The 24811-nt window shown below is 40.3% G+C and overlaps 2 protein-coding genes across 11 annotated transcripts in view; both read left to right on the top strand.

Annotated features, from left to right (window-relative positions):
• QTMAN (queuosine-tRNA mannosyltransferase) overlaps window positions 1-5042 on the top strand; it is a 386232-nt gene extending 381190 nt beyond the window's left edge. For all 10 annotated transcript variants that reach the window (XM_078070752.1, XM_078070750.1, XM_078070751.1 and 7 more), the window contains one exon: window positions 2786-5042. In XM_078070752.1, coding sequence (XP_077926878.1) covers window positions 2786-2869 — 84 coding nt within the window. In that variant the 3' untranslated portion in view covers window positions 2870-5042. The remainder of the gene's footprint in view (window positions 1-2785) is intronic.
• Window positions 5043-5627: 585 nt separating this feature from the next.
• On the top strand, window positions 5628-17901 carry LOC118534788 (uncharacterized). Its single transcript, XM_078069940.1, has 4 exons — window positions 5628-5682; window positions 11970-12381; window positions 12545-12680; window positions 17481-17901. The coding sequence occupies exons 1-4, from the start codon at window positions 5628-5630 to the stop codon at window positions 17640-17642; spliced, it is 765 nt and encodes a 254-aa protein (XP_077926066.1). The 3' UTR covers window positions 17643-17901.
• The last annotated feature ends 6910 nt before the right edge of the window (window positions 17902-24811 follow it).

Here is a 24811-nt window from a genome sequence, read left to right as displayed (position 1 = left end):
TGTCAGAGGAACTGGTAAAAACCACAGACAGAAAGGACCACAGATTTAGTTTGGTTATTGTAATAGGATTTAGAGCCAAAACAGAAAAAGAATGTGTTCTAAAACTTTATAATTAAGATCTAATAAACTATGATACTTCTCCACCTTATGTTTTATAAATATACAGATTTTCAGGTAACATTTGCCTTCACTAAATACAAGAGAATTATTCCCCCCCAAAGCAGTATTTTCCTTACTTTTCTTATGCAATGGGAGAGTCTTTTGTGTGTACTGTTAACGAGAATGTTGGGGGTTTTTTTTAGACTTATTCCATTGGACAGTGCTGTTTTGCTTTTATAAAACATATGCTTCTAAGATCTAAAAGGATAGAATGTCACTGAATTCTTTAATTTGCTCCTTTTACATTTTTACACCTTACTCTCTTTTTTTGTCAAAAGTTTACATTTTAAAATCATCTCAAGTGCTTTTCACATAGGGTTCACTTTAGGATAGGATTTTTCATATGGATTCACACTTAGAAATTTAATGACTAGAATAAGGCTACTAACACTTGGCTTTCTTCTCACATGAGACATTATACTTTCAATATGAGTGAGAGTTTGGGGGCTATAACTTGAAGCAGGATTTGAAACAGAATGCTAGTAACTGAAAAGCAGAAACAGAATTGGATACTTTTTTTTTTCTTAAAGTGACTCTTTCTACTACAGAACACTGTTGCCCATGACTTCTCACCTGAAATGATTTCAGATTTGAAATGTTTAAATTCCTCACATGCATGCAAGTATGTTCTCCCTTCTTCTTTCCCTCTCTATTTCTCTCTCACACACGAACACACACACAGACACACACACACTTGTCTTAAGATCTTTCTTAAGAGAAATCCAAAGCATGCAGAAATTAAATGTTTCCTAATCATTTTAAAAATCTAAAACCATTTTCCTAACTTAAAAAATCTGAACATTTCTTTAAAAAGTTTACATCTAAGTTTAGTCATTGACTGCAGCTTTCTCGGACTTTCGGGACACTTCATTGGCCACACACTTGTCACACAGATTAAAAAGAGGTTTCATTTCATCCACGATAGGGAGCTTTTTGTGACTCCCAAATCTAACTTGAACACAAGATTCTAGAAGTAACCATAAAATAATTAGCCAAGGATTGACTTCTTACACTAACAATTCTCTTCCCTTTTCAACCCAAATAAGTCTAATCCCACGAAGTCGTATTTTTGCCTCATTTTTACTATGTGAATTTACTTACTGAAAATTCCCAACAACTTTCTGAGATCAGCACCTCATGTTTTGACAAATTTCTCATCATATTTTAAAATGCCTTAGAAAAAAAAATTTTGGACATTACCTTGTTACCAGATTGAAAAGGGCACAGGGCACAAATGGGGCACTTGTGTAAAGTAAACACCGCCCAGACGAACGGGACAGATCTTCATTCCCATCCTATTTCTCATTTCCTTTTATTTACAAGTTGTGCGATCTTTTGTGTGCAAAAAGAGATGCATTCTCTCTTGTGCTTTCTGAGAGTGACCTGTAGTTTCTTAAAATTTTTCAACTGATAGCTGCTGATTTTTATTCTGTTCTCCTCTTCAAGTTCTGCAACATTCTAGAAACCTCTATGACCTGCTCTTAATTGGAGGAGAGAAGAATTCTCAGATTTCTGCCTCAAAATGATTCCAAACAATGATTAAGCTTACAGTTCAGATTCAGTGCCCAGAAAGCCATTTGTGGTTGTTGTAATTATGTCAGGCTCTGTCTCCCCCAACCACAGCCATGCCACTCTAAGTTTCCTTCAAGACCCTGGTCACTTTATAGTCCCCTTTTAATTTAAGCTTATACTCTACATGTCAGTAAGGTGTTGCTCACTTGTATTAACACTCCTCCAGAGTCATTACTTTGTTCCTTAAAAATGAAAACTTAAAAGCTGGTGACATTTTTAGAACTTCTAAAAATCTCTCAACTGCCCCAGCACAATTTCAGGCAACTTCTTAATCTCTCTCCCTCCCTCTCTTCCTCCTCCCTGGTCTTCTCCCTCTGTCTTTCTTCACTTCCTTCCTTGATTTTATTTGGCTTGGTTTTCCTTTGATTTGTCTAAGCAAAATAAAAGCAAAAAACCTTTAGCACAATAGATAAACTTTGGGGGATCAAGATCAGTTAGAGGTTTTGGCGTCTCGTCCTCCTCTGCTACTCATTTGCAGCCTGGCTCTAGGTGAATCTCTGTGTGATTCATCTGTTAACCTGGAGGAATTTTTTTTTTTTCCTAAATTCTTAATAGCATTTTTCCCCCCTGAAGCACTGCTATAATGAAATAATAAATATAAACCTGTTTGTAAACTCAAAGGGCTTTACACATTTCACGTAATAGTAATGGCATTTCTCCTGTGCCTTAACCACTTAAAAGTGAAATTCACATCGGCAAATGCATGGGTTAAGGGTGTTGTGTATCTTGTGTTTATAAAAGTTAAAAGTTGGATGATTAACTTTGAATAGCCGTCATCCATAACAAAAACCAGGAAATAAGTGTGCAGCGGATTGCATCCATTTACAAAAAATCCGGAGCTTTCCCCTATGGTTGAAAAGACAGTTCCACTTTAAACCAATCAGAAACTGGGATTTCCTGAGTTGATGAAACTCAAGAACCATTTACTTGGTGGCTTTTTGAAATCTAATTGACGTAAGTTATGCAAATTTGCAATATGAATTTTGAGCATGCTTTCGTCTTTCGGTTGTTAATGCTTCTTCATTGCTTTCTCTTCTCTCCCTCCCCCTCACAGGGTGAAATGACTCCTTTTTCTTGGGCAGCCCTACACGGTAAATTCAGGTCTCTGCTTACAACAGAACCTAGGGAAGATTTGTGACAGATGGGGCTAAGTCACAAACTTGCAGCCTAAGGCAGAATCTGTAGAACTTTCCAGAGTGTGCCCATATTTACCTGATCAGAGAGAAAAGAAAATCTGCAGAGGAAGCTGAGCCTGGCTGCTTGTCATAGCTGACACAGAGCCATCTGCCACAAACCTGTGGCGGCTTCAGATCTCCCATCCCTGCCACCACCCCAACTCAAATTAAATACAGATTCCTAGAGACGTTAGGATGGTTACACATGTCCTCGGCATCACATGGAGGAGACTGTTCAAAAAAAATATGTGGCCTGTTGTATAACCGCACTCATGTATCCCATATGTGGTGCCACATTGAATTTCCGGTTGAATCCGTTTTTATCCTTTGTACTGGATGACATGGTGCCTGAATTCTTTCTTTTTGCCGACACGATGGCAGCCAAACTGCAGCTTCAAAAGCTCGCGCTTGGCTGGGTTTCCACCTAGGTTGCCAGGTTATCATTGGAGCCTTCTTGTGTCCTCAAAGGGCCACGGGGTCTGAACGGACGATCAGAATGCTACCAGGCTAATTGGGCAGCCATCTCAGAATTGTTCGTGGGCAAAGGGCTGCTTTAGCACTTTTATTTTAGCAAATTAACGACTCTCTGGCACAGGGGTTTTTAAGTGAAGGTATTAATAAGGGGTCTGGCAGGTAGTCCCATGATTCACAGTTACATTTGCATTTAATTTATTTTAAAGTTGCAAGATAAACAGCTGTAATTTGGACAAACATGGGAAGCACGCTAAGTGGGGCCATCTTGCCCATAAAAGGAACACTGAGATACTTGTTTTAATTTTTTTCCTGGGGTAAAAATAGAGAAATCAAAATACTTCCACTAAAACAGTAATTTTGATAGAAATACTCCTCAAAAATAGTTGCATTCAGCTACAAATATAATCTTTTCAAGATAAATCGCTTATGATTCCAATAGTCAAGCTGCTGTATTTGTTGATATAAAGATGTTTTGAACAGCTAGATTGTAAAATAAATTTTTAATAAAGTGCCTACTGCAATTTTTAATTAGCATATCTCATTTATGTGTAAGAGTGTACATCTATCTGTATGTTTCTCGCTGAATACTTTCCTTGTGTCAGAGACAACGAATACAATTGTTTCTTTTCCGGAAGTACAGGGATCTGTTTTGCAAATGTTTGTAAGATATTATGACATTTCCAAGATTGTCTTTGCATTCTGGAAAGCAGGAGGTAAACATTTGTAGTCATTAAGGTAAAGTCTGTTGATAAACCATCTTCTGTTTACTGACAGGTAAACTGTAACTTTCCTAGCTTTTGAAAGGAATAACTTTTATACACTGCAGAGTGAGGGACAGCCAGGGAGCGGAGGGTGGACAAGGGTCAAGCATGGCCTTCTGGCTTCTAGAAGGACGGAGTGGTCTAGCAGCCATCCGAGATAGAGCAGGCGATGATTCAGAAGTCCAGTAGGGCCCATTTGACAGGTAGCAAAATGGTCAGCAGGAATTAGATCAAGGTCCGGGAGCCAGATAGATCCCTCAGGATAGAGGCAGTCTTGCAGATCAAAGAAGGCAGGAATTCAGAATGCATCAGGCCTGGGAACTGAAAAGCAGGACAAGTAAGAAGCAGAAACAACAAGCCCTATCTTTGCAGATAGTCCTCTCCCTAATCAGTGTGAGGTCCTTAATGCATGATGGGACATCACAGCACTAGCTTCGAGTCCTATCAATTGTGGGGAAGCCACTGAACAGATTACCTCCTCACCCACGAAACAAAGGGCTCGGGGATTATTTCAGAAGTCCCTTCCGGTCTGAGACTGGGGAACTCAGACAGGTGTGCACCTTTTGAGTGTAAAAGTTAAGGTATAAATACGCCCAAGAGGTTCTTAGACCGTTGGGCAGGGTTTGTCATCTAATGAAATGAACTAGACCAGTAAATTTGCTTCAGTCAGAAGGATGCCATGTCACAGTGATGTCTTCTCACAGCCAAGAAACAGTGTTTAGTTTATTGTGTTTTACTGTCATGAAAATAATGGGCTCCCATTTTATAGTAGACACAGTTGAAAGTTACCTGTGTATGGAGGGGTTTTCTTCCCTCTACCCATAAATGCAAATCAGCTTTTGTCTTTAGCTGTACCCCCTTCTCGAATAAAAATTTACATTAAAGTTGTCACTTCTTAAAACTATGCTGTCAGACCTGGTATCAGTGCACATAAACAATAAAAAGTTTTGTAAATGTGTAATTCTTAACATTTGAAAACTTGAAGTGTGTGTGCATGTATGTGTCCGGGTGTGTTGTGTGCCTCTCAGATCCGTTGTACGGTGGGATGGAGTGTTACTAAGTCAACCCATATTTCATTGAAGTCACAGGATCATTGCGAATACAAGTTGACTTTTTAATTCCTATTTCCCTTACTTTGAATGAAGAGCTCGAACGCTCCCACTATTTCTTATTTTGAGTATGGTTGTTGAAATTTCGATCTTTCTTTTTTGAAACATTCAGTTCTGTTCATTCTATTCTTTTAACATAAATCACTAAGCCAATTTCAAGTTTAAATATCTTTAAAAGTCTGCTCATTACCAAGACCTTGGTATGGTGTCCAGGATGCCCGCCATGAACTTGCCTAATCTGTGTTTCTGGCTAGGTGTTTCTGTACTAAGCAGCAGGGCACCTTGCTCTTAACCTATTCATTTATACCATGTTGATCAGGAATAGGTCAAAAGACCACTCTCAAAAAAGCTTGTGGTTTAATAAGCATCCTTCAGATATGGCTCTGGATCTCAAATCTTCAGACAAGCCACATAAAGATGGCAGCAGAATCAGTAAGTGGATGGAAACTCACAGCCGTAGAGGGCTGCACAGATTCATTTCAACACCTTGAAATGCATCTGGAAGCAAAGATTTCATTTTATGTTGAAGGTGTTAATTATATTTGATATTTTTAAAAGTAAAATCTGTTTTTGAGAAAGCATCTGCTACCCAGAAATATTATGAGCCACAATAAAATTTTCAGTTAAGTCTCAAGATACTTTTTGTGGGTGATAGAATCAGTTTTCAAATGATAGTCCATGCTGTTGACATATTCCATGAGTTTTATTCTTCTATTGACTATTGACAAGTATCACCCTAAGTGCCTTTCGGTTTCAGTGGAAAATTGGGTGGCCTTTAATATCAGATTTCATATTTAACAATGAAGAGAGTATATTATAAACCACTGACATGTTTCATTTTAAAATTTGAACTGAGATTACAAGCCAACTAATGCTTCTATAATACACCCTCCCTTCAGAGCTGTGCATTAACATGTAATTGGGAAAGTTTAAAAACATCCAAACAATTCTACATGCAGCTCAAAGCTATGTATATTGGTGATTAAAATACAACAACAACAACAAAAACCATGGGGATTTACACCAAATGTACACTACTTGTTAAGTCAGAGGAGTGATGGTACAAAGCACAGGCATGTAACGGAGAGAGGCATATTCACTTGGTGGCTAGTGGCTTATTTCTGAAGTTGGGTCATAGTATCCAAAGGCTATTCGTACTCTTTATGACTTCTTACGTGTCTTGAATGTTATTACTGGATATGACTTCTGATAGGAGCTATGAATACTTTGGTTAGTTTCGTTACCATGGCTTCCTTAACATTTCTTGACTCTGAACTATTGATCCAGTCAGAGAACCGTTTCCCTTCAGACAGTGGAAGAAACTGCCCTAACTGCCAGTTTTGCATGAGAAGACTTTACCAGGAGTCAAGGACTTAACCTTGATCCTGAAACAAATCATACTTTGAAAAAGTCTGACGTGATGGTCGATAGGTCCCTTTTTCCTAGGGCTGCTGACCACCATTCCTCACTAATTCCTGTAATGTTACAAACTCAACATGGAAAACCATAGTTCTGTAAACTCCCTTTTGAAAGATAATGAGAAGAAGATAAAGGAAGATGTTACATGAGCCAGTCTTCATATCTTGGAAAATTCAGAGCTGTGTGGTAGAGCACAGAGTTATCTGAGCTCCTAACCACACTAGCCATCTCCCATACTGGTGTCTATTCCTTTTCCTCTTCAAGACAGGGTTAGTTGTGGACTCAATCCTTCATTGCATTCCATGAGAAGGAGCTCTCCCTCCCCTGTCTTTAGAATTCCCTAGCTGCATCTGAGGTACATATGACTTCGGCGACCAGGATCCTTGCTCACCCTACAGTCTGTTTTCCTACAGTGGAATTTGGAGACAATGTCTTCAGCGATCCTCCCATTATCATTATCTAAGTGATTCCGACTTCTCTGTTGCAGCTCTATGGTTATGAATTTTAACCCTAAGACGGGTTCATAATTATTCTCATAAATTAACATAAGGAATTGATGATTCGTGGGAGATGATTTAAGATGCTTATGTTACTCCTATCAATTACTGCATTTAAATAGCAGACCTAAGGTGGTATGCTGGAAGTGATTTCTGGGAATACTTGTGTGATACCTTTCTCCAGGAATGTGAAGTCCTTTATATTTGAAAATTTAATATCTCCATTATCATTTCACAAATGAGAAAATCAAGGGATCATATAATGGTATATTTAGGAGCCAGACTATGTTGTATAAACAGAGAGTTTTTGTATAGGCCTTCCCTCCTGTGGGATGGTATCATTATCACCCATGTGTCTTTCAGGAAGCACCAGGGTCAGTGTGCATGACTATTGGACCCCTAGGCAAGAGAGTGCAGAGGGTAGCAGGGGGCTGCTTTGTGGCCCACATGGTTGGTCTTAAAAGAGGCATGAGAGACCAGGTAGTGAGGCCAATGTTTTCGGGGTCTTTATGAGTACTATTATTGTGCCTGTGGGAAGGCATTCAGCCTCGACATCCATCATAGGCCCTCCACTCCCTGTGGTCTTTACACTCAGATGCTTTTATACATTTAAGGTAACTTTCCTGGTCCTCCTGGTAAGCATTTGTTTTTGGGACCTATGGGAAAACTGAGGCCCTAACGAGAAGCCAAGTTGCTGTGGGTCCTGTGGTGGAAGAGGCAGGTCCAGAACAACCTCATGCAGAAGGCCGTGGTCAATCCAACTGGTCAAGACCACCATCCCTTAAAGGAGAGGAAGGGGCAAATCTCTCTCTCCATCTTCTTCCCCTTTCCTCCTCCTGCTTCTCTTACTAGCAGAACGAACATGGACTAATAAATTGCCAGTACCTTTCTATAGATTTGTTTCATGTTAACTCCTGGTCGCATCTGGATTCTAAGAGGCCACAAGGGGAGGAATGTACAAGAATTCCTTCTGGGTGCTAAAATTTCAAACTCTGGCACACGTGCTACTTCTGGACAGCTGAGCCTTCTCTATTGCCTTTGACATCATACAATGATGAAGTTACTTATCCACATAGATAGAAGGCTGGCCCTTCATCCAGAGGCAGCCCCCACAATCTCACCTGGTGCCAAGGGCCTGGCACAGAGGGAGCAGGTGACACGGGCGGCAGAAGCACCTTTAACTGTGCACCAAAGGGAGTGCTTCCTCTCATCCCAAATAACCCAGAAATTACATCCTGAAACCTATTTCCCCAGAAAGAAAAGGAAGGGGAGGGATAACTTAAAAAGAAAATACTTCTAATATGGTATTAGACTGTAATTCATAGGGAAATTTATGCCTGAGATATGAATTTCTGAAAATGGGTTTTTTTTAAAGGGAAACACTGACACATCCTTAATTATAGAGTAATAAATACCAATGGTATATTATCTTCTGATATTTCCTTACACAGATATCAAAGCATGCAGCTGTTTTTGAAAACTGATAATCAAGTACAATGTAAGTATATTACATCTTGTACTTACAACACACCCTTCAACCAAGCAACCTCCTGGAGCACTCAACAGTGAGAACCAGAGCTGCTTATAGTAGAAGCCTAACTGAACAAATTAGCCTTGAATTGTAACTTAAGAATCATAGTCCAACTGAAATGCCTGTCCTTGCCAGGAAAGGCATTCCAAAGGCAAAGAGCATGCCAAGTAAAAAGCCTTTGCTTCAGGATTATGGAGGCAGTTCTCAAAAGCCAGCATAACTTAATGATCAATCAGAAAAAATATAGAGCAGTAACTACACAACTGAAGGATACATAAAAATTGTACAAAGCATTAATAGTGAATGGGGAGGTAGAATGGGATTTTAACAGAACGTATTACGCTCTTAGAAAGCTCTATTTATTGCTTTCAATCCGGGCAGCAAAAGAAAGACAAACATGGTCAAAGAAAAGTACATGGACAAATGTCGGGGGTAGGAAAGGAAATGAAGGTTAAACAAGGCCAATATGATTCAGAATGAAAGGGAGGGAGGAAAGTATAAGGAGCCAGCTGCAATTACTAAATGTAACATTAAGAAGAGCTGAAATTGAGAGGGGGAGGTCTGGGTATTTTACTAAGTGGATTAATGTCCTCTTCTTTGGGTGTCTGAAGTTGCAGATTTTAATTTATTTGGTGCAGGGTTTTATTGTGAAATTCCTAATGGGGTGGAGGGATAAATAAGGACAATTATAAACAGTCAGAAAGTAGAAAGGGGGAGCATAAAATACTTCTTCATAAATTTAACTAAAATAAATACAGGGTTTGAAGCTATAGACAAAGGTAAATAGTCAACAAAATATTTAGTTCATTATGATAGAACTCAAAGGAAAATGAGAGGTACATACAAAAAAAAAAAACAAAAAACAAAAAACAAAAAGACAAAAACATCCACAGAGATGCGTCAAGCCAAGGATTCTGAGCGACTTAGGGGCTAGTTTATTGCTGCTCTCCTTTCTCCACCCATTTAAAAAATAAATCATAACTCTGGCATTTAGAAACCTAGTCATGAACATCATTTATTAATATAAACTTAATCCTGTGCTGTTCTTTGGTGGGTGGTAAAAACATGAACTAACAACAACTGGCCTAAAACAGGATGATTCTCTCCAATCCTGGGAAGCTCTAAGGAAAGAGAAACTCCTAATATGCTCTTTTACCTTATTTATCTTACTGAAGGATAAACTCAAAAAGTGGGGAGGGCAGAGCCAAATCAGAGGACTAGAAGCTTGCAGGAGATTTTTAAATTTTCCTAAATAGGCATCAGAAGAGGAGATGGGCTTGGAACCTAGTATGATTTATATCAATTTATTAATCTGCTAATCTACTACCATTTCCGGGGAAGGTGGGAAATAAGGAAGGCTCTCTGCCTTCTACAATGGAAGAGACCAAGGCAGAAACAATTGTGTTCATATTCCCCGAGTGTAACACTGCTGTCATGTGGCTGGCAATCGGTCCACAAAGGTTCTGGGTTCAAGTATTTGCCCAGCCAATAACATTAGGAATCATTTCAGTTGAAAATATGGATTAGGAGGTATTTAAGAGTTACTGATATGCAGCTATTAATCTTGAAGGCAGATAGCATGATTTGGGGTGTGGGCAAATCACTGGAACCACGTGAAAAGGCACTTTGAAAAAAATTTTTATAAAATGCTGTGGAGAAAATGACATTGGTGAAAAACACAAATGAAAAAGGGAAAATATCATCTCCAAAGAGGAAGATCTATAAAATGACTAAACAAGGTGGCCTTGTTGCCTTCCACCTGCTGCCTCAATTCTATCAGTAAATAGATTACTCACAAAGAGGCGAAGTCTTCTATTTCTAAAGCTGACCTGGCATCAAGAGGGAGAAAACACAGAAGAGGACATTGCAATGGTGGCTCAGGGTGACCCTCAAAGGTCATCTAACTCTAGGGTTAAAAAATGACGCAGAACTAGAGGTCTGTAATGGTCAGTTTGGAACACTTCATCTATGTAGAATTCAGGATAGTGTGGAGGTGAACCTCTGTCTTAAATCCCAGGGACAGGGTGTTTTGTGATCATAGTTAAGAGGAAAGTCATCAAAGCACACACCTTTTTCCTTTTTCCTCTTGAGCTGCAGAGCTGTGGTGGGGAACTTGTGCTCTCTGGTGCTTGCTGCTATGTTCCCTGGCTTTCAATCGGTTTGGCTTTTCCCCTGGATTTCTAATGCTGTGGTAACAGGCCAGAAAAAAAAAAAAGGAATCTACAAAACTGAAAAACAAAATGTGTGTGTATGTTTGTGTGTGTGTGTGTGCGCGCGCGCGCGCGTGCACGGTAGGATTTCACTGGAGATAATGAATTGCAACACTAATCACCAAATTTTAAAACTTAAAAAGTATGAGTAATGGAGTTTTGAAGAAGCAAAATGTGCTCGAGCAGAGTATTTATAGTCCCTTTTTTTGTGAGAGGTTCCCCAGACCTCTGGGTCCATCAGCAAACTGTCCTCCTACTGGAGCGTGCAGCTGCGATTTGGCCCCAGGCACCACCTACCCAGAGTCACTACCTAATGCATTTTACATTTGCACAGATAATAAAAGAGGGAGGGAAAAAAAAAAAAAAAAAAAAAGCCGAGAAGGGGCCATTTTCCCCCTCAGCGTTCTGTGTTTCCTTTTGTCGCGGCCGTCAGCTGACACATGGAAAATGTGGTGTACGGTTTTGCTTGCCTTTAATCTGTAATTAAGGATTCCTTGTCTGGGGCCTGCTACCTCTTTTCGCCTTCCCTCCCTGCCTCTCGGGTCTTCCGCTCTCGGTCGGGTCTGGCCCCGCGCCGCAGGCGGGGGGCTCGAGGTCGCCAGGCTGGGCCGCGGGCAAGCGGGGAGGCGGCGGGACGCGGGGACCTCGGCCGGGCCCTGCGCTCGCCCGCCCGAGAGCACGCACCCCGGCGCCCCGCCCCGCGCGGTTCCGACCCGCCGGCGAGCCAGTGCCGGGCGTTGGGGCGGCTGCGCCGGGGCTGCCCCGAGCGGGGAAGGACCGCCCGCGGGGCCCCTGGAAGCCTCCGCCCGCGCTCAGCCGCCGCCCTCGCCGCTCGTCCTCTCCGCACCCCCCCCCCCCCCCGCCCTGCACCGCGGCGCCTTCGCGGCCGGCGAGCCCGAGCTCCGGTCCACCGCGGCCCCCTTGACACCCTGCTCGGCCCGGTCCGGAGCGGGCGGAGGGAGCGCCGCACCATTCCTGGCGCGAGAAAAAGGAGCGAGAGGGACGGCGAGGTCACAGAGTCGTAGCCGAGCCCGCTCGGCGGCGGAGCGCCCAGAGCCTGAGGAGCCCCGGGGCCGAGCGAGCCCCGGGCGGTGGCCGCGCTCGCGCTCGCGCTCGCGCTCGCGCTCACGCTCGCGCTCACGCTCGCGCTCACACTCGCGCTCACACTCGCGGGACTCGCTCGCCGCCCCGCCTGGCGCGCGCACTGGCACGCACCCACATTGGCACGCACCCCGCCACGCGCGCTCGACACTCACGCGCTGCCACGCACACGCGCCGCGTGGCCCACGGCTGCCCTTGCTCGCTTGCGCAGGGCCGGGATCTTCCCTGTCGGGCCCCCGGGAAGGCGGCGCAGCCCTGGCGGGGCACAACTCTCCCTAGTCGTCTTAAGTGTTTTACTGAACTGGGTTCCCGGAGTCGGCCGGTCTGCCCTCCGTGAGACGTTAGGACGAGGATGCACCGAGCAAAAGCAAAAGTACTGATTTCTATGCCCCCTCCCCTTTTAAAAAAAGATTACCTTAATCAAAAAAAAAAAAACAAAAAAACGAGGAGGGCGTGGGGATGGGCGCGGAGACTCTACAAGCAGAGATTCTGGCTATTAACTTAAAAAATACTCTTCTCCCTCTTTCATTGTCCAGGCGTGTGTTTAAATCCCACCCCAAGCCCCCAGCGCCATCCTTTTCACTTCATACCTGTGCTTTGGGTTACAAACTTCGTTTCTCCTCTCAACCACCAATGGGTTATTTAGGAGGAGACGAGAAGACGCGTGAAGAGGTATGTAGGCAGGAGAATATTTAGGAGCCCCGTGTTGATCTGTCGTCACTCGTTTGGTCAAAATAAGTTCCTGAGAAACTTGGAATTTCCAATGTTTAATATCGTTTTGAGGCTTCTAAAATGTCTGAAGAGCCTCCCCGCACCAGTATGATTTTTTATCATTCGACATTTAGTTGAGTGTAGACGTTTAGAACTATATGTATAAGAGGAAAAAATGCCCCTCGCCCTTGGTTTCACCAACGCCGTCTGCGTTTCTTTCCATCTAGGTTGTAGCTTATTTCCTCTCTCGTTTCCACCAATAGAGATTGTATGCTAAAGTGGTGTACGCCGAGACCAAATACAAGCATCCTTAATCTGGAGTGTTCATGACCTTACTTGGCATCTCTCTTTCTCAAGATCCCAACCCCTCTGAAATATTATTCGAACTGTAGACTTGGAAATACGGGTTGGTTGGTTGGTTGGTTGGTTGGTTGGTTAGTTGGTTTAAAATGTGGGAAGAGCAGCGCAGGGATAAACCGAGGGCGCGGACGTTGGCCTGCAGGAGCCTACCCTTGAAAGGCTGAACAGGAGTGCCTGGGAAGTGCATCGAGAAGAGACTGTCTGTGAACAATGATAATCAGGGCTTTCAAAAATCATAAAACTGATTGAAATATCTGATTCATTATTTATTCATCACAGCACAACTTTGCAAATCCAAGAATAGTGTTTGAAAACCAAGTGCCTTCTATTTTGTACATCAACTCGGCAGATGGGTCTCCCTTTCAAAATGTAGTGAAAGGGTTAAAGCTATAATTTTAGAAAAGTATCTCAGGAAATGACATTAAGATCTGATACATTTCCCTTTCTTTCTGGCAATAATATCCCCCAAAGAAAAAAATATATACTTATTGATATGATGATAATGTTTCTCATTATGAGTACAAGTGTCAGAATGATTCCTGTTTGTGCAAGTGTTTTTAAAACTGCGAGGACACTTTCACTACTATGAAAGCTGACGAGCCAATGAAGGAGAACTTATTTTAACTCCATAATAGCAGGTTACATAGTAAAGGAACGCGATGGTCAAATAGCCAATTATGGTATAAATATCCGTTGTTTACGGAGAGGTGTTAAATGAGCCTTTGGAGTACAAAGGATTAGGCCCATCTAAGCTACCACTTGTTCTTCAACCTATTATGTCTTTCCTTAAAAAGGCCAGGGCCACTGTAGGTAATATGCACACAGAACATACTTCTCTATGTTGATTTTAGTTTGCTTTATTTCAATGCACACTGTTGTTTACTTTTTAAAATTTAAATAAATGTCAGCATTGTATAATTTCTATGTTAACAAAGCAGTGAGCAAAATCCCTTGTATGTTTATAAAATATTATTGTTTAATTCACATAGTTTAGAAATTCCAAATGTTGAGAATAGGAAGGAGGCCAAATACCATCTGTTTATAACTATGATGCATCGTAATATGTGTACTTTTAAAAGGAGTTTGGTCAATCATGCCACTATTTTATCTGCTCGGAATATGTTGAAGATTTAAAATGTAATTTACAGGATTACTTTTAGTGTGTTGCATCCAACTGTGAGTTGTAAAGGAATCCGTCTCTTCTGTTTTTCTCAGATTAATCATGTAACAGCCCCAATTAATGGGGGCTGTTAAACGGGTCACTTTTTGCTTAGCTCCAGAATTCTTCTAACTTTGGCTCAGTCCACCTTCTTGATGCTGATAAAAACTCCAAGGACAAATGAAACAAAACACTCCTAGCTGTGTCTTTCTGCCAGAAGATAGTCACTTAGAATGGGAGGCAGGGTATGGTAGCTAATAATTAGCTAACATCAGCCCTGAGAAATTACCTGTGAAATACCCTTTGGTTCTGGGTTGAAAAACAACATTTGACACTCCCTGTTTTAAAATAGTACATTCTTGTCCCGGAGACTTCTGATTTAACTTACCTTTTATTTCAAATGCATCCAATTGCATACCATATAACAAAGGGAGTACACTTACTTGCCCTAGATGAGCAGGTTTGGAGGTTTTTTTAAAGTTACAAACTCAAGTTATTTAGTGAGGCATCTTTCCCTTCCTTTACAAACTAGAGAAACTCAGCAACTGAGCCCTCAATTCCGGGCGGACGTTGTGTTGAAGAACAGAGGTGGCTTCAGTGTCTTACGTCATGGGCTCTCTTTTTCAAGAAGGAGGAACTAAAAAGTCAGATGTCCTGATAAATTTTGAAAATGCGATAAAAACATTTATTAGCCAATGATGGTTGCCGGATTGATTTTTTGGGGAAGGTAGAATCAGTAAAAAGCTACCCCTTGAAATGCTTTTATGGACAAACACATGCAGAAATCTGAAAACACACTCCCAAAGAGCTGGGCATGTTCTGGATGTTTTACTTCTCAGTTGAGTGTTCAACGGGTGCTCTATCAAGTGCTTTCTCTGTTCATTTAACGATAACTGTTTTCTCAAACATTTTAGTTTTAGCAGCTTCCTCTAAAATTCTATCAACCAAGAATATTTACTTACATATAATTAAGAACATTAAGAATACCTTATCGGAGTAAACTAACTGATCTATACATACATTTTTTTTTCAGTCTCATTGTTACATTTTGGAAGTCTGTTTATTGTCTTTCTGGTCAGATTTTTTTTTTCCGCCAAATAATGAATCCACTGGGTCTTTATGTTACAGAGATATACCCCGGCTTGTTTTTCTTTGAGTTAAAATAAGAAACTATCAGACTCCTTTTTCTTTTTTCTTTTTTTTTTTTTAAATTTATTTATTTGACAGAGAGAGAGAGAGCGAGAGAGGGAACACAAGCCGGGGGAGTGGGAGAGGGAGAAGCAGGCTTCCCGCGGAGCAGGGAGCCCGATGCGGGCCTCGATCCCAGGACCCCGGGATCATGACCTGAGCCGAAGGCAGAGGCTTAACGACTGAGCCACCCAGGCGCCCTCAGACTCCTTTTTCTTAAGTAATTGCTCAAGTGTACAGAGTAGAAGAGACAGTACCAAAAAAAAGAAAGAAATGTGGGGGATAAAGAGAAGGAAAATTGGAGAAAGTGTAGGGAAAAGAGGTAAGAGAGCAGACGCTAGAAGTGCGATAAAGAGGCTCATCAAACAAAACTCAACATTGCTTGAGTGCCATAAGCCATAATCATTCAAAAGAATCATCATTTCCAAGTAAAACCTAGACTGTTGCATTCAGATATTAACCAGCTCATGGAAACTCTTAAGTGAAATCTGATTGAGACCTGTGGATCAGTTTTTCCATTCCACCTTCTTAAGTGAAGCCTGTACTCGATATCCACATTTACACTGCGGGAGACAGAGAAAGAGCCATAGAGGCATTCTTTGCTTTTAAGGCATCTACAGGCTAGAAGTAAGCCATGGATACATAAAATAAATGAGACTATGTATGAGCATCGTTATACGCTACATACTGGACATGTAAAAATAAAGACCGTTTTAAATGGAGGAATTATTCAGGCATGCTTTCCTTCTGAGTACCTTGGCTAGCAGTGAATTTCTAAACAAGTTAAGCAAGTCCTTAAATGCATAAACCCTTTGGAACTCGACGAGTCTAATGAATTGTGGTAGGTAATATAATCAAAATTGAAATTGGCATGTAGGTGCTCATTTCATGTTCCCTTTAGAGCTGACTTAGAACCATGGCAATGATCACACGAGCACATAAGGCATTGTATAGTCATGTTATCTTGACAACCAAAATCACTTTATAAAATATACTTTAGTAAGTTATCATAGAGCCCTGAAGTTAAACCATATAACTTAATCAATACTGAGTGGGCATTTCTAGGTATCATATTTAAATTGAGTAAGAGATAAAAAGAAAAGAATTAAGAATAAGAAAAACGTATGGGAAACTATTTGCTTGTTCCAATTAATATAAAACATGCCAGAAGCTTTTTCTCATTTTGCTCTTTATGAAGAATTACTGACCCAGAGAAAAATCAAATGACGACTACCACTAAACAAACAATAAAAGCAGCAACAACAACAACAAACCTTACTTGTTTAGGAGAAAAACATGAAAAAGTAATAAATTCACCCATTTTAAAAATTAAGAAGAAAAGACATAAAATTTAATACACACAATAAATAATAAATATTCTTCAGTTTCATATGATGGCTAATTAAGGAAAAAGCCCATGTGAAAAATTTGGAAGAGAGATGAATAAAACAAGGTAATTAACTCTTTGCTCCTTCAGCCTTAAAGCAGAGAGAGCAGGGTAAGATTTCTTTTAACTTGGGACCGGCAGCCACCTCAGAGATCAAATCTGCCTTTACAAAATAAAATAAAAGGAATCTTAGTAGCTCTGCAGCTCAAGCTCCAACCTTGGTTTTGGCCCCACTCTGATGTTGGTGCCCCAGCATGGCGGCCCCTGAGTGCTTTGCTCTTTGATTGAATTCCTGCCCTTAATACAGATAGTCAACAGCTGGGTTCTTCCTTGTTCTCTTGGCCCTCCCTTGGCAGAATCAGCTCTCTGGTATTCATTCTACCACATTTGGTTAGTCTTTGAGAGCTGAAGATGCATTTTTTTTCATCCATTCTCTAATGTAGTCTTTGTAATGCCCTTGTGATATAGGGAAACCATAGCTTTAGTCCCAAACTCCAGAAGAAGCAACTCAAAATCATACCACTAGTACATTGCAGAGTTGGGACTGGGAGTCATACCACCTAGTGCCCAGGTTCTCCCTCTCCTTTAGACTGGATTTCATACTCAGTTCTTCATTTGAATTGTGGTTATGACAATAAATTATAATTGCAGTCTTTGTGTTTGGTAGAAAGAAGAAGGGAAAGGAGGAAGAGCAGAAGCAGAAGGAAGATGGGAAAGAAGAAGAAGACAGGAAGGGGAAGAAAACAACAACAATCCCCACAGGGTTTTCTGTGAAGTGGGGAAGGATACATCTTTAAATTGCTCCCCTTCTGCTTACAAAGATGACTGAGGAAAGCACTTGCTAAAATTTGTATCATCTAAGGAAAAGCTAATTCCAAAGCTGTTACAGCGCTTTGTGCTTTAAAGGATAGAAGTCTGAAGTAGATAATCCATTGACAGAGCTCCTTAATGAATTCTTGGATATGCATGAGTAGGCCACACGCTTGATTTTGAGTACAAGATGGAGAACTATTCTTTTTAAGAAATTAATAGGAATTTGGAAAAATTGAGAAACAAAACAAAACAAAAACACCTGATAGGAAAAGAAAATGGTCAAAGGATGGAGGGACATAAGCTACTGTCTTAAAGATAACATAGCCAGCAACAAATTCCCCATGGTAAGATACAGTTGATTATTACATTTATTTTTGTATTAAAGGAGTATATTACACTCCATTCTAAGCTTATATTCCAATGTGATCTCCATCTGTAACCCCAAATCTCCACTGAAACTCTGAGACACAAAACTGGCTTGATTTAGTTCCACATTTGGGGAATGAAGGCATAGGGAAGGCAGACAAGGGTGACATTGCAGAAGGCATGATTTAAAATGAAGGCATAGAATTTTATGGGAACGGGAAATAAGGACAAGAGATGATTAGGAGAAATGGAAACTGTCTGAGAATGAATACAAAGAAACAAGGAAACCCATAATACAGGAAGCCTTGGGGAAAAAAAAAACAGCTAATTTTTCTGTGGTAGACACTTGACATTTTTAAGCTTTTCAACATCGACCTAAGCTTCTATTAGAATCTAAAGTTCTATTTAAGGAATTAATTCTTTCTTGCTAAATGTAGTCAGGCCTGGGGATTGAATTTTGCCTTGAACAGAGGAACAAAAAGACAACATTGGATTTCCAGTCCATCCAACCTGGAGCAGCTCCACCAGACTATTTCCGCCAAAAGACAGTGGTTGGGTTCTGCTTCTTAATCTCCAGCTTGTGAGGTTCTCCTCAATCCCAAACTCAGATGTCTAGTCTTCCTTTTATATGGTTCTTTATCCACTAGAATTCTGTCAGTTGCAAAAAAACAGAAAGATTGGCTCAACTGAATGGCTCAGTAAGGAAAAATGATCATTTCAGATAGCTAGAAGTAGAGATGTAGAGTGGCTGCATCTTTCCACTCTTCCATCCTGATGTGTTACCTTCCCTTTGACTGCTCCCCTCATGTTCACAAGAGGGCCACAGCAATCCAGCCATCACATTTTTACCACATCCTTCTTTCCAAACACAGGAGAAGGGACTTTCTCTTGCTTGAGTCTCTTTCTGCAATCAAGGAAAGCTTTTTCCAAAAGCGCATTAGAATTCCCCATTCGCCTTGCTGCATCACATATGCATAAACCGGCATTGAGAATGGAAATGACCCCTATCAGTAAGGACCTAACCCTATTCGCAAAAAATTTCAATTCATAACTTAAGTATCTTTAAATATTTTTAATAACTTTCAATCAAGAACCGCAGACAAAATGTGCTACTCTATTCTGGCTTATAGATGACTTGCTTTTACTTTCTAAGTCCTTTTGTGCATTCTTTTTTTTTTTTTAATGTATGCAAAGGAAAGACTTGGGTTTTAGAAATGTATTTTTTAATCAAACATTTATTGACCATGAATTTCTCAGTAATAATTTCCACAAAATGTTTAATGTCTTATTTTTACATTTATTCATATATTCCTTTTTCGTTCACTCAGTAATTCATTTCGGCAGTAATTTCTTCTTTGTTGACTCAAAAAATTGTTTTTAGGTACTTAATATGTATGTGGAAGGCATGGGGTTAGCAAGAAAAAATGTGTTAAACAATATTTGTATAACCTCAAACCTAAGGCGTAAATTTTTTTCATTTTATAACATTTGTAAGAAGGGGGCAATGGGATGAAAAGGAGGAGCACGTGGACCTTCCCAGTCTTTTCTCATCTTGCTAACAGTTTCTTGTGTCCTGAGGCTCTCCTGCCTTGAGAGTCCTGCTTTGACTGACAAGTTCCTTGGGGCTGTAGGCATGAGAATAGGGAGGAAAGGGAGAGAGAACAAAAGTTCCAAAGGTTAAATCTGGGGAGGGGGGAGGAGGTTATCAAGACAGGAGACTGGAATTCGAAGACAGATGTAAGGGAGCAGAAGCAGCTGCTGCGCGTGAACCACTTGGCGGGGGGCAGGGGGATTTTTAAGGATCTCTCTTCCCCTCATCTTCTTCAAAAAAAACAAATGAAGAACTTGAGTTATTCAGAAATTATTTTTGGGTGCTGCGCTATTGTGCTTTTTTTCTAACCATGATGCTGTTCCCGCAGCTATTATTTTGTAATATTATTTTATTTTGATATATTTTGAAACAGGACTCTGTGTCTCTATTTGATTGCAAGTGATGAAAATCAACTCACACAAATCAGGCATAACATTTGGCTTATGTGTCAGAAAGTCCTAGAAGATGATCTTGGGCCTTAAGGAGAGAATTCCATGCTCAAGCTGGGATCTGGCTCAGTTCTCTCTCTCTCTCTCTCTCTCTCATTCTCTCTCTCTCTCTCTCTCTCTCTGTTTTTCTCTAGGTCATCGTCTGGATTGTTGTTTTTTGGTTTTGGTTTTTTTCTCTAGAAGGTTGTGTGTGTGTGGTAGGAACGATGACTCTTGTATATTTCACATGATCCTTACAACCTCAGAAGAGAGAATCTATCATTTCTAGCATCCAACTCAGACCCTGGTAAAAAAGACCCTTATTCACCCTGCCTGGGTTACTTTCCCCACACTTGTAGTAGGGGACTTAAGGAAACACAGGACATAATTTCGGATGACCACACCAGTGTTACCTTGGGATGGATCCTTCAATCCATGTTAAACAAAAACAATACAAACAAACAAACAAACAAAACTTACCAGCTATTAGGAAGAGGAATAAGTTGTGATACATTTGACATCGTATCTCTTGTTAAACAAATACTTTCTTGCTTGAGTTATTTACACCACTATCACCATACAGGGTGGAATTTTAACTTAAATTTAGATCTCTAATTGTCTTTTCAAATTTCTTTCAAAGGATCACACTCCAAGGTAACTTTGAAATGAAAGTTATTGCATCGGCAGAAAAACCTGGAGATAGAGCTACGAGATGGCTTAAGTGAAGCTCACATTCATCACTGGAGAAATGATGCACTTGCACTTAAATGTCATCTAGAAACACTCAAGTCCTTTGCAGACCCCCTAAGATGGAAAGGCATTCGCCACGAGATAAACTTGTGTTTTCTTTCGTTATTAAGATATACTCAAAAGAATTGCCTGTCACATACTAGACAGTACAATTGACATTGGAAACTGGTTGTAGAATTTGCAAGCTAGAGAGTTTCAAGCATTTGAAGGGTTCTCATTCAGGTATCAAGCATGTGTCAAAAACTATTTGTTGATTTTTATTGAAAAAAAGTTTAATTTCCATTAATAAGAGAGTTCGTTATGGGAGGGAAATGTCTGAGTGTAACTAAATTGAATGTGCAAATGGGACTCTACTATTCTTCTGTATGCCTAAAACTTACACAACTGTTAAAGAAGTCCAGACCCACACCTGGGTTATATAAAGGACTGGTCATATGTGGTGCATAACTACTGGTGACCACAAGTGACTCAGAAGATACTTTAGGCTCTGACTGTGAAGATTTGCTCATAATATAGAAGAAAGTGGTATATCTTTGTAGAGACAAACTATTTGGATAATCTATTTTAAGACAACAAAATAAAAATTTATGTACATAGTCTTTACTATAGTTATGGTAGATTGAATTATTGCTCCCAATTCTTTCTTATCATAGAATTACACATTCTACACATATGCCCTTTTCCAAGTGACTTCACAGTGCACCCTACTAGGGGAGGCAGGGTACTCTCCCCAACATGCTGAATTTAGGCTTGGCTGTCACTTGCTTTAAACAATGAAGTTGGGTGGAAGTGACAGTGTACCTATTCTAAGCTGAGGCTCTAACAGGCATTGCGTATGCCCTCCACATGAACTGCACTCACCAGGAGAATACCGTGGGCTGGGTAACCTGCATTCCAAGGAACATATGGAGATACATGAAGTAGACCTGAACCCAGCTGTCAGCCTGGAACCCAGAGCTGGGAAGCTGGAATTGAGTCTTGTACAAGTGAATTATAGCAACTCATAGGCTCATGAGAGAAAAATAAAGGCTTGTTTTTTCAAGTCACTGAATTTTGGAGTGGTTTTTTTATGCAGCATTATTATAGCAATAGCTGACTAATAGAGTAGTATTTCTTTCCTCTCCCTAAAAGTGTTTTGAAATTGATGGTGCATCTAACAACTCATAGCATTGTAGGATCAAGGAAATTCACTAATTATACAGTTAATCATTTAATTAGAATTATAGGAAGTGGTACAAAAAGGATGCGAGGAACACAAAACACAGAGACCTAATCTGAGAGTCAGGAAATGTTTCTCTGAGGAAGTGACATTGAAGCTGAGCTCTAGCCTTTGGCTAAGCAACATTGGGAGCAGGGAGAGAAGCATTCCAAATGAAGGGAACAATCTTTGCAAAGTCCCTAAGGTAAGAAAGAGAAGCTCACTTCTTACAGAGAAGTTTCTGGAAAGCAGAGGAAATAGGAAAGTGCCAAGAGAATGGTGGTTGGTGAGGTTTACTACAGTATTATGGGCTGAATTGTATCTCTCCTAAACTTCATCTATTGAAGTCCTACCACCTAGTACCTCAGAATGTGACTGTATTTGGAGATACGGTGTTTAAACTAAAATGAGGTTATTGAGGTGGGCCCTATAACAGTCTGACTGGTGTCTGTATAAGAAGAGAAGACTAAAACACAGACACAGACACACACAAAGGGGAAATCATGTGAAGACCTGGGAGAAGACAACCATCTATAAGACAACAAGAGAGGCCCCAGAAATCAACTCTATCCATACTTTGATCTTGGACTTCTAGCTTCCAAAGACTCCAGAATTGTGAGAAAGTAAGTTTCTGTTAACTAAGCCAGCTAGTCTGGTACTTTGTTATGGCAGTTTGTCTTAGTACATTCAGGCTGCTCTAACAAAAATACCATACACTGGGTGGCTAATCAAAAACAGAAATTTATTCTTCATACTTCTGGAGGCTGGAAGTCCCAGATTAAGTGTCTGGTAAGATTCAGTGTCTGGTGAGAGCCCACTTCTTTTTCATAGACTGTCATCTTCTTGCTGTATTCCTACATGATGGAAGGGGCAGGGGAGATCTTTGGGAACTCTTTTATAAGGGCATTAAACCCACTCATGAGGGCTCCACCCTCATGACCTAATCACTTCACTTCCTAATACTATAACATCGAAGGTTAGGACTCCAACTATGAATTTTGGGGGACACAAACATTCACTTTATTGTAACAGATTAATACACACTACAAGCCCAGTACTAAGTACCATGCCTAGAAGTAGTAGCTTCTCAGTATATATTTGTTGGATTAATTAATGATGGAGGTGAATAAGCCATATGAAATACACCATATTAAGGATTTAAAATTTTTTTTTATCTAAAGAGCAATAGAAAGTTATTGATAGTTTTAAGCAGGAAAGTAAATTTTTCAGATTGGTTTTAAAAAGTTTTCTCTGGCTGTAGTATAAATAATGGATTGGAGGGGAGGAGAATTAGGAGGTTGTCACAGGGGAAGATGGTGGTGGCTTAAGCTGGGACAGTGGAGATGGAGACAAGTGGATTAGTTCAGGACATATTCAGTAGAGGAATCAAGGGGGCTTTGTGGCTGGTTAGACAATGAAGGAGGAGAGGTCAGAATGGCTTTCTGATTTGTGAAATTGAGATGGGAAACCCTGGCAGAGATCCAGATTTGTGAGGAAGCCCACCAGAATGGTTTGTGGCAAATTGAGATGCCTATGGGATGTCAAGAAGAGAATTCCAGTTACAGGATTATTATGGTGTAGATACCCTAAAAATTCTCCAACTACAAATACTAAAATTCTAGATACAATAAAATAAATGCTCCTCAATCCATAGTTTAGGTCACAAGAAAATAAGAAACATCACCAGGGACCAAAAGGAAGAGAAAACTCAGAGCTCATGTGATAATGACACGAACTAGCTGGGGTAGGCTAGGGTGATGCTTATGTCTCAGAACCGTCACCCTAGCCTAGGAGCTTTCATTTTCATACTCAGAGATACACAGAAAACAAGGCCTTGGAAATTCTGAGGGCGTTGGGGGGCGGGAGGGATGTTGAAACTGAAACTTAACAAAAATCCAGGATCATTTAAGGGCTACCCTTTCAATAAAATGGTAGACAGGAAATAATCTGCAAACTAGCACAAAGAGAAAACAAGGAAGTAAGCTATCTAGCCTTGGGTGCAAGGTGGAAAATAAGCCTTCCCAGAGAATTTGTAAACACAGACATGTCATGTGATTTATATGATTGAACACCAATCAGGTGAGCTTGGTGTTCAAACTGCATGGCTTCTAAGACTCCAGGTTGAGATGTCAATGTATTCCCAGCAGAAGCAAACTGAGAGCAAATCTAGTGCTATACAACCTTATCCCAGGCCATATGTGATGTCTCCAGCTGAAGCCGATCAAAGATGAGCTCACCATTCAAAATTCCAAAACATACAAGGTAACAATCCACCTTGAGAGATTTAGAAAAGAGAAAAAGCAGGAGAATTATACTCCCAGGAACTACAAAACTATCAGATAATAATAGGTAATAATAACCAGAGAGACTGTAACACATATGGATTTAAAATGTCTAAAGCATTAGAGAAAGAAAAATAAAAGCATTAAAAACAAGATACATACAGATTTGATAAAGAACCAATTAGAAATTCTAGAAATGTAAAATATTGCCCTCAGAGTTAAATGCAACCAGTGGTTTTAAGGGCATATTAGATACAGTTTATGTGGAATTCATGAACTTGGAAGTAAATCTGAGGTTGTAAAGAAAATAGATCTGAGGTTATACATATATTTGTATATATAATTTACACACACACACACACACACAAATATATACACAAAGGGAGGTTCGAATGAAAAAATCCCTTGTAGTAGAAATTTCATAAGGATTTAATAAAGGGAATAGGACAAACCTCAACCTTTTAATGCAGATTATCTACAAAGGAATGCTAAAGAGATTGACAACAAACTTCTCAGTTGCAACATAATAAACAAAATAAAATAATGTCTGCAAAATGTTGAGAGAAAATA

Source organism: Halichoerus grypus, chromosome 4, assembly GCF_964656455.1.
Source record: "Halichoerus grypus chromosome 4, mHalGry1.hap1.1, whole genome shotgun sequence".
Lineage (NCBI taxonomy): Eukaryota > Metazoa > Chordata > Mammalia > Carnivora > Phocidae > Halichoerus > Halichoerus grypus.
This window is presented reverse-complemented; position numbering and strand designations above follow the sequence as displayed.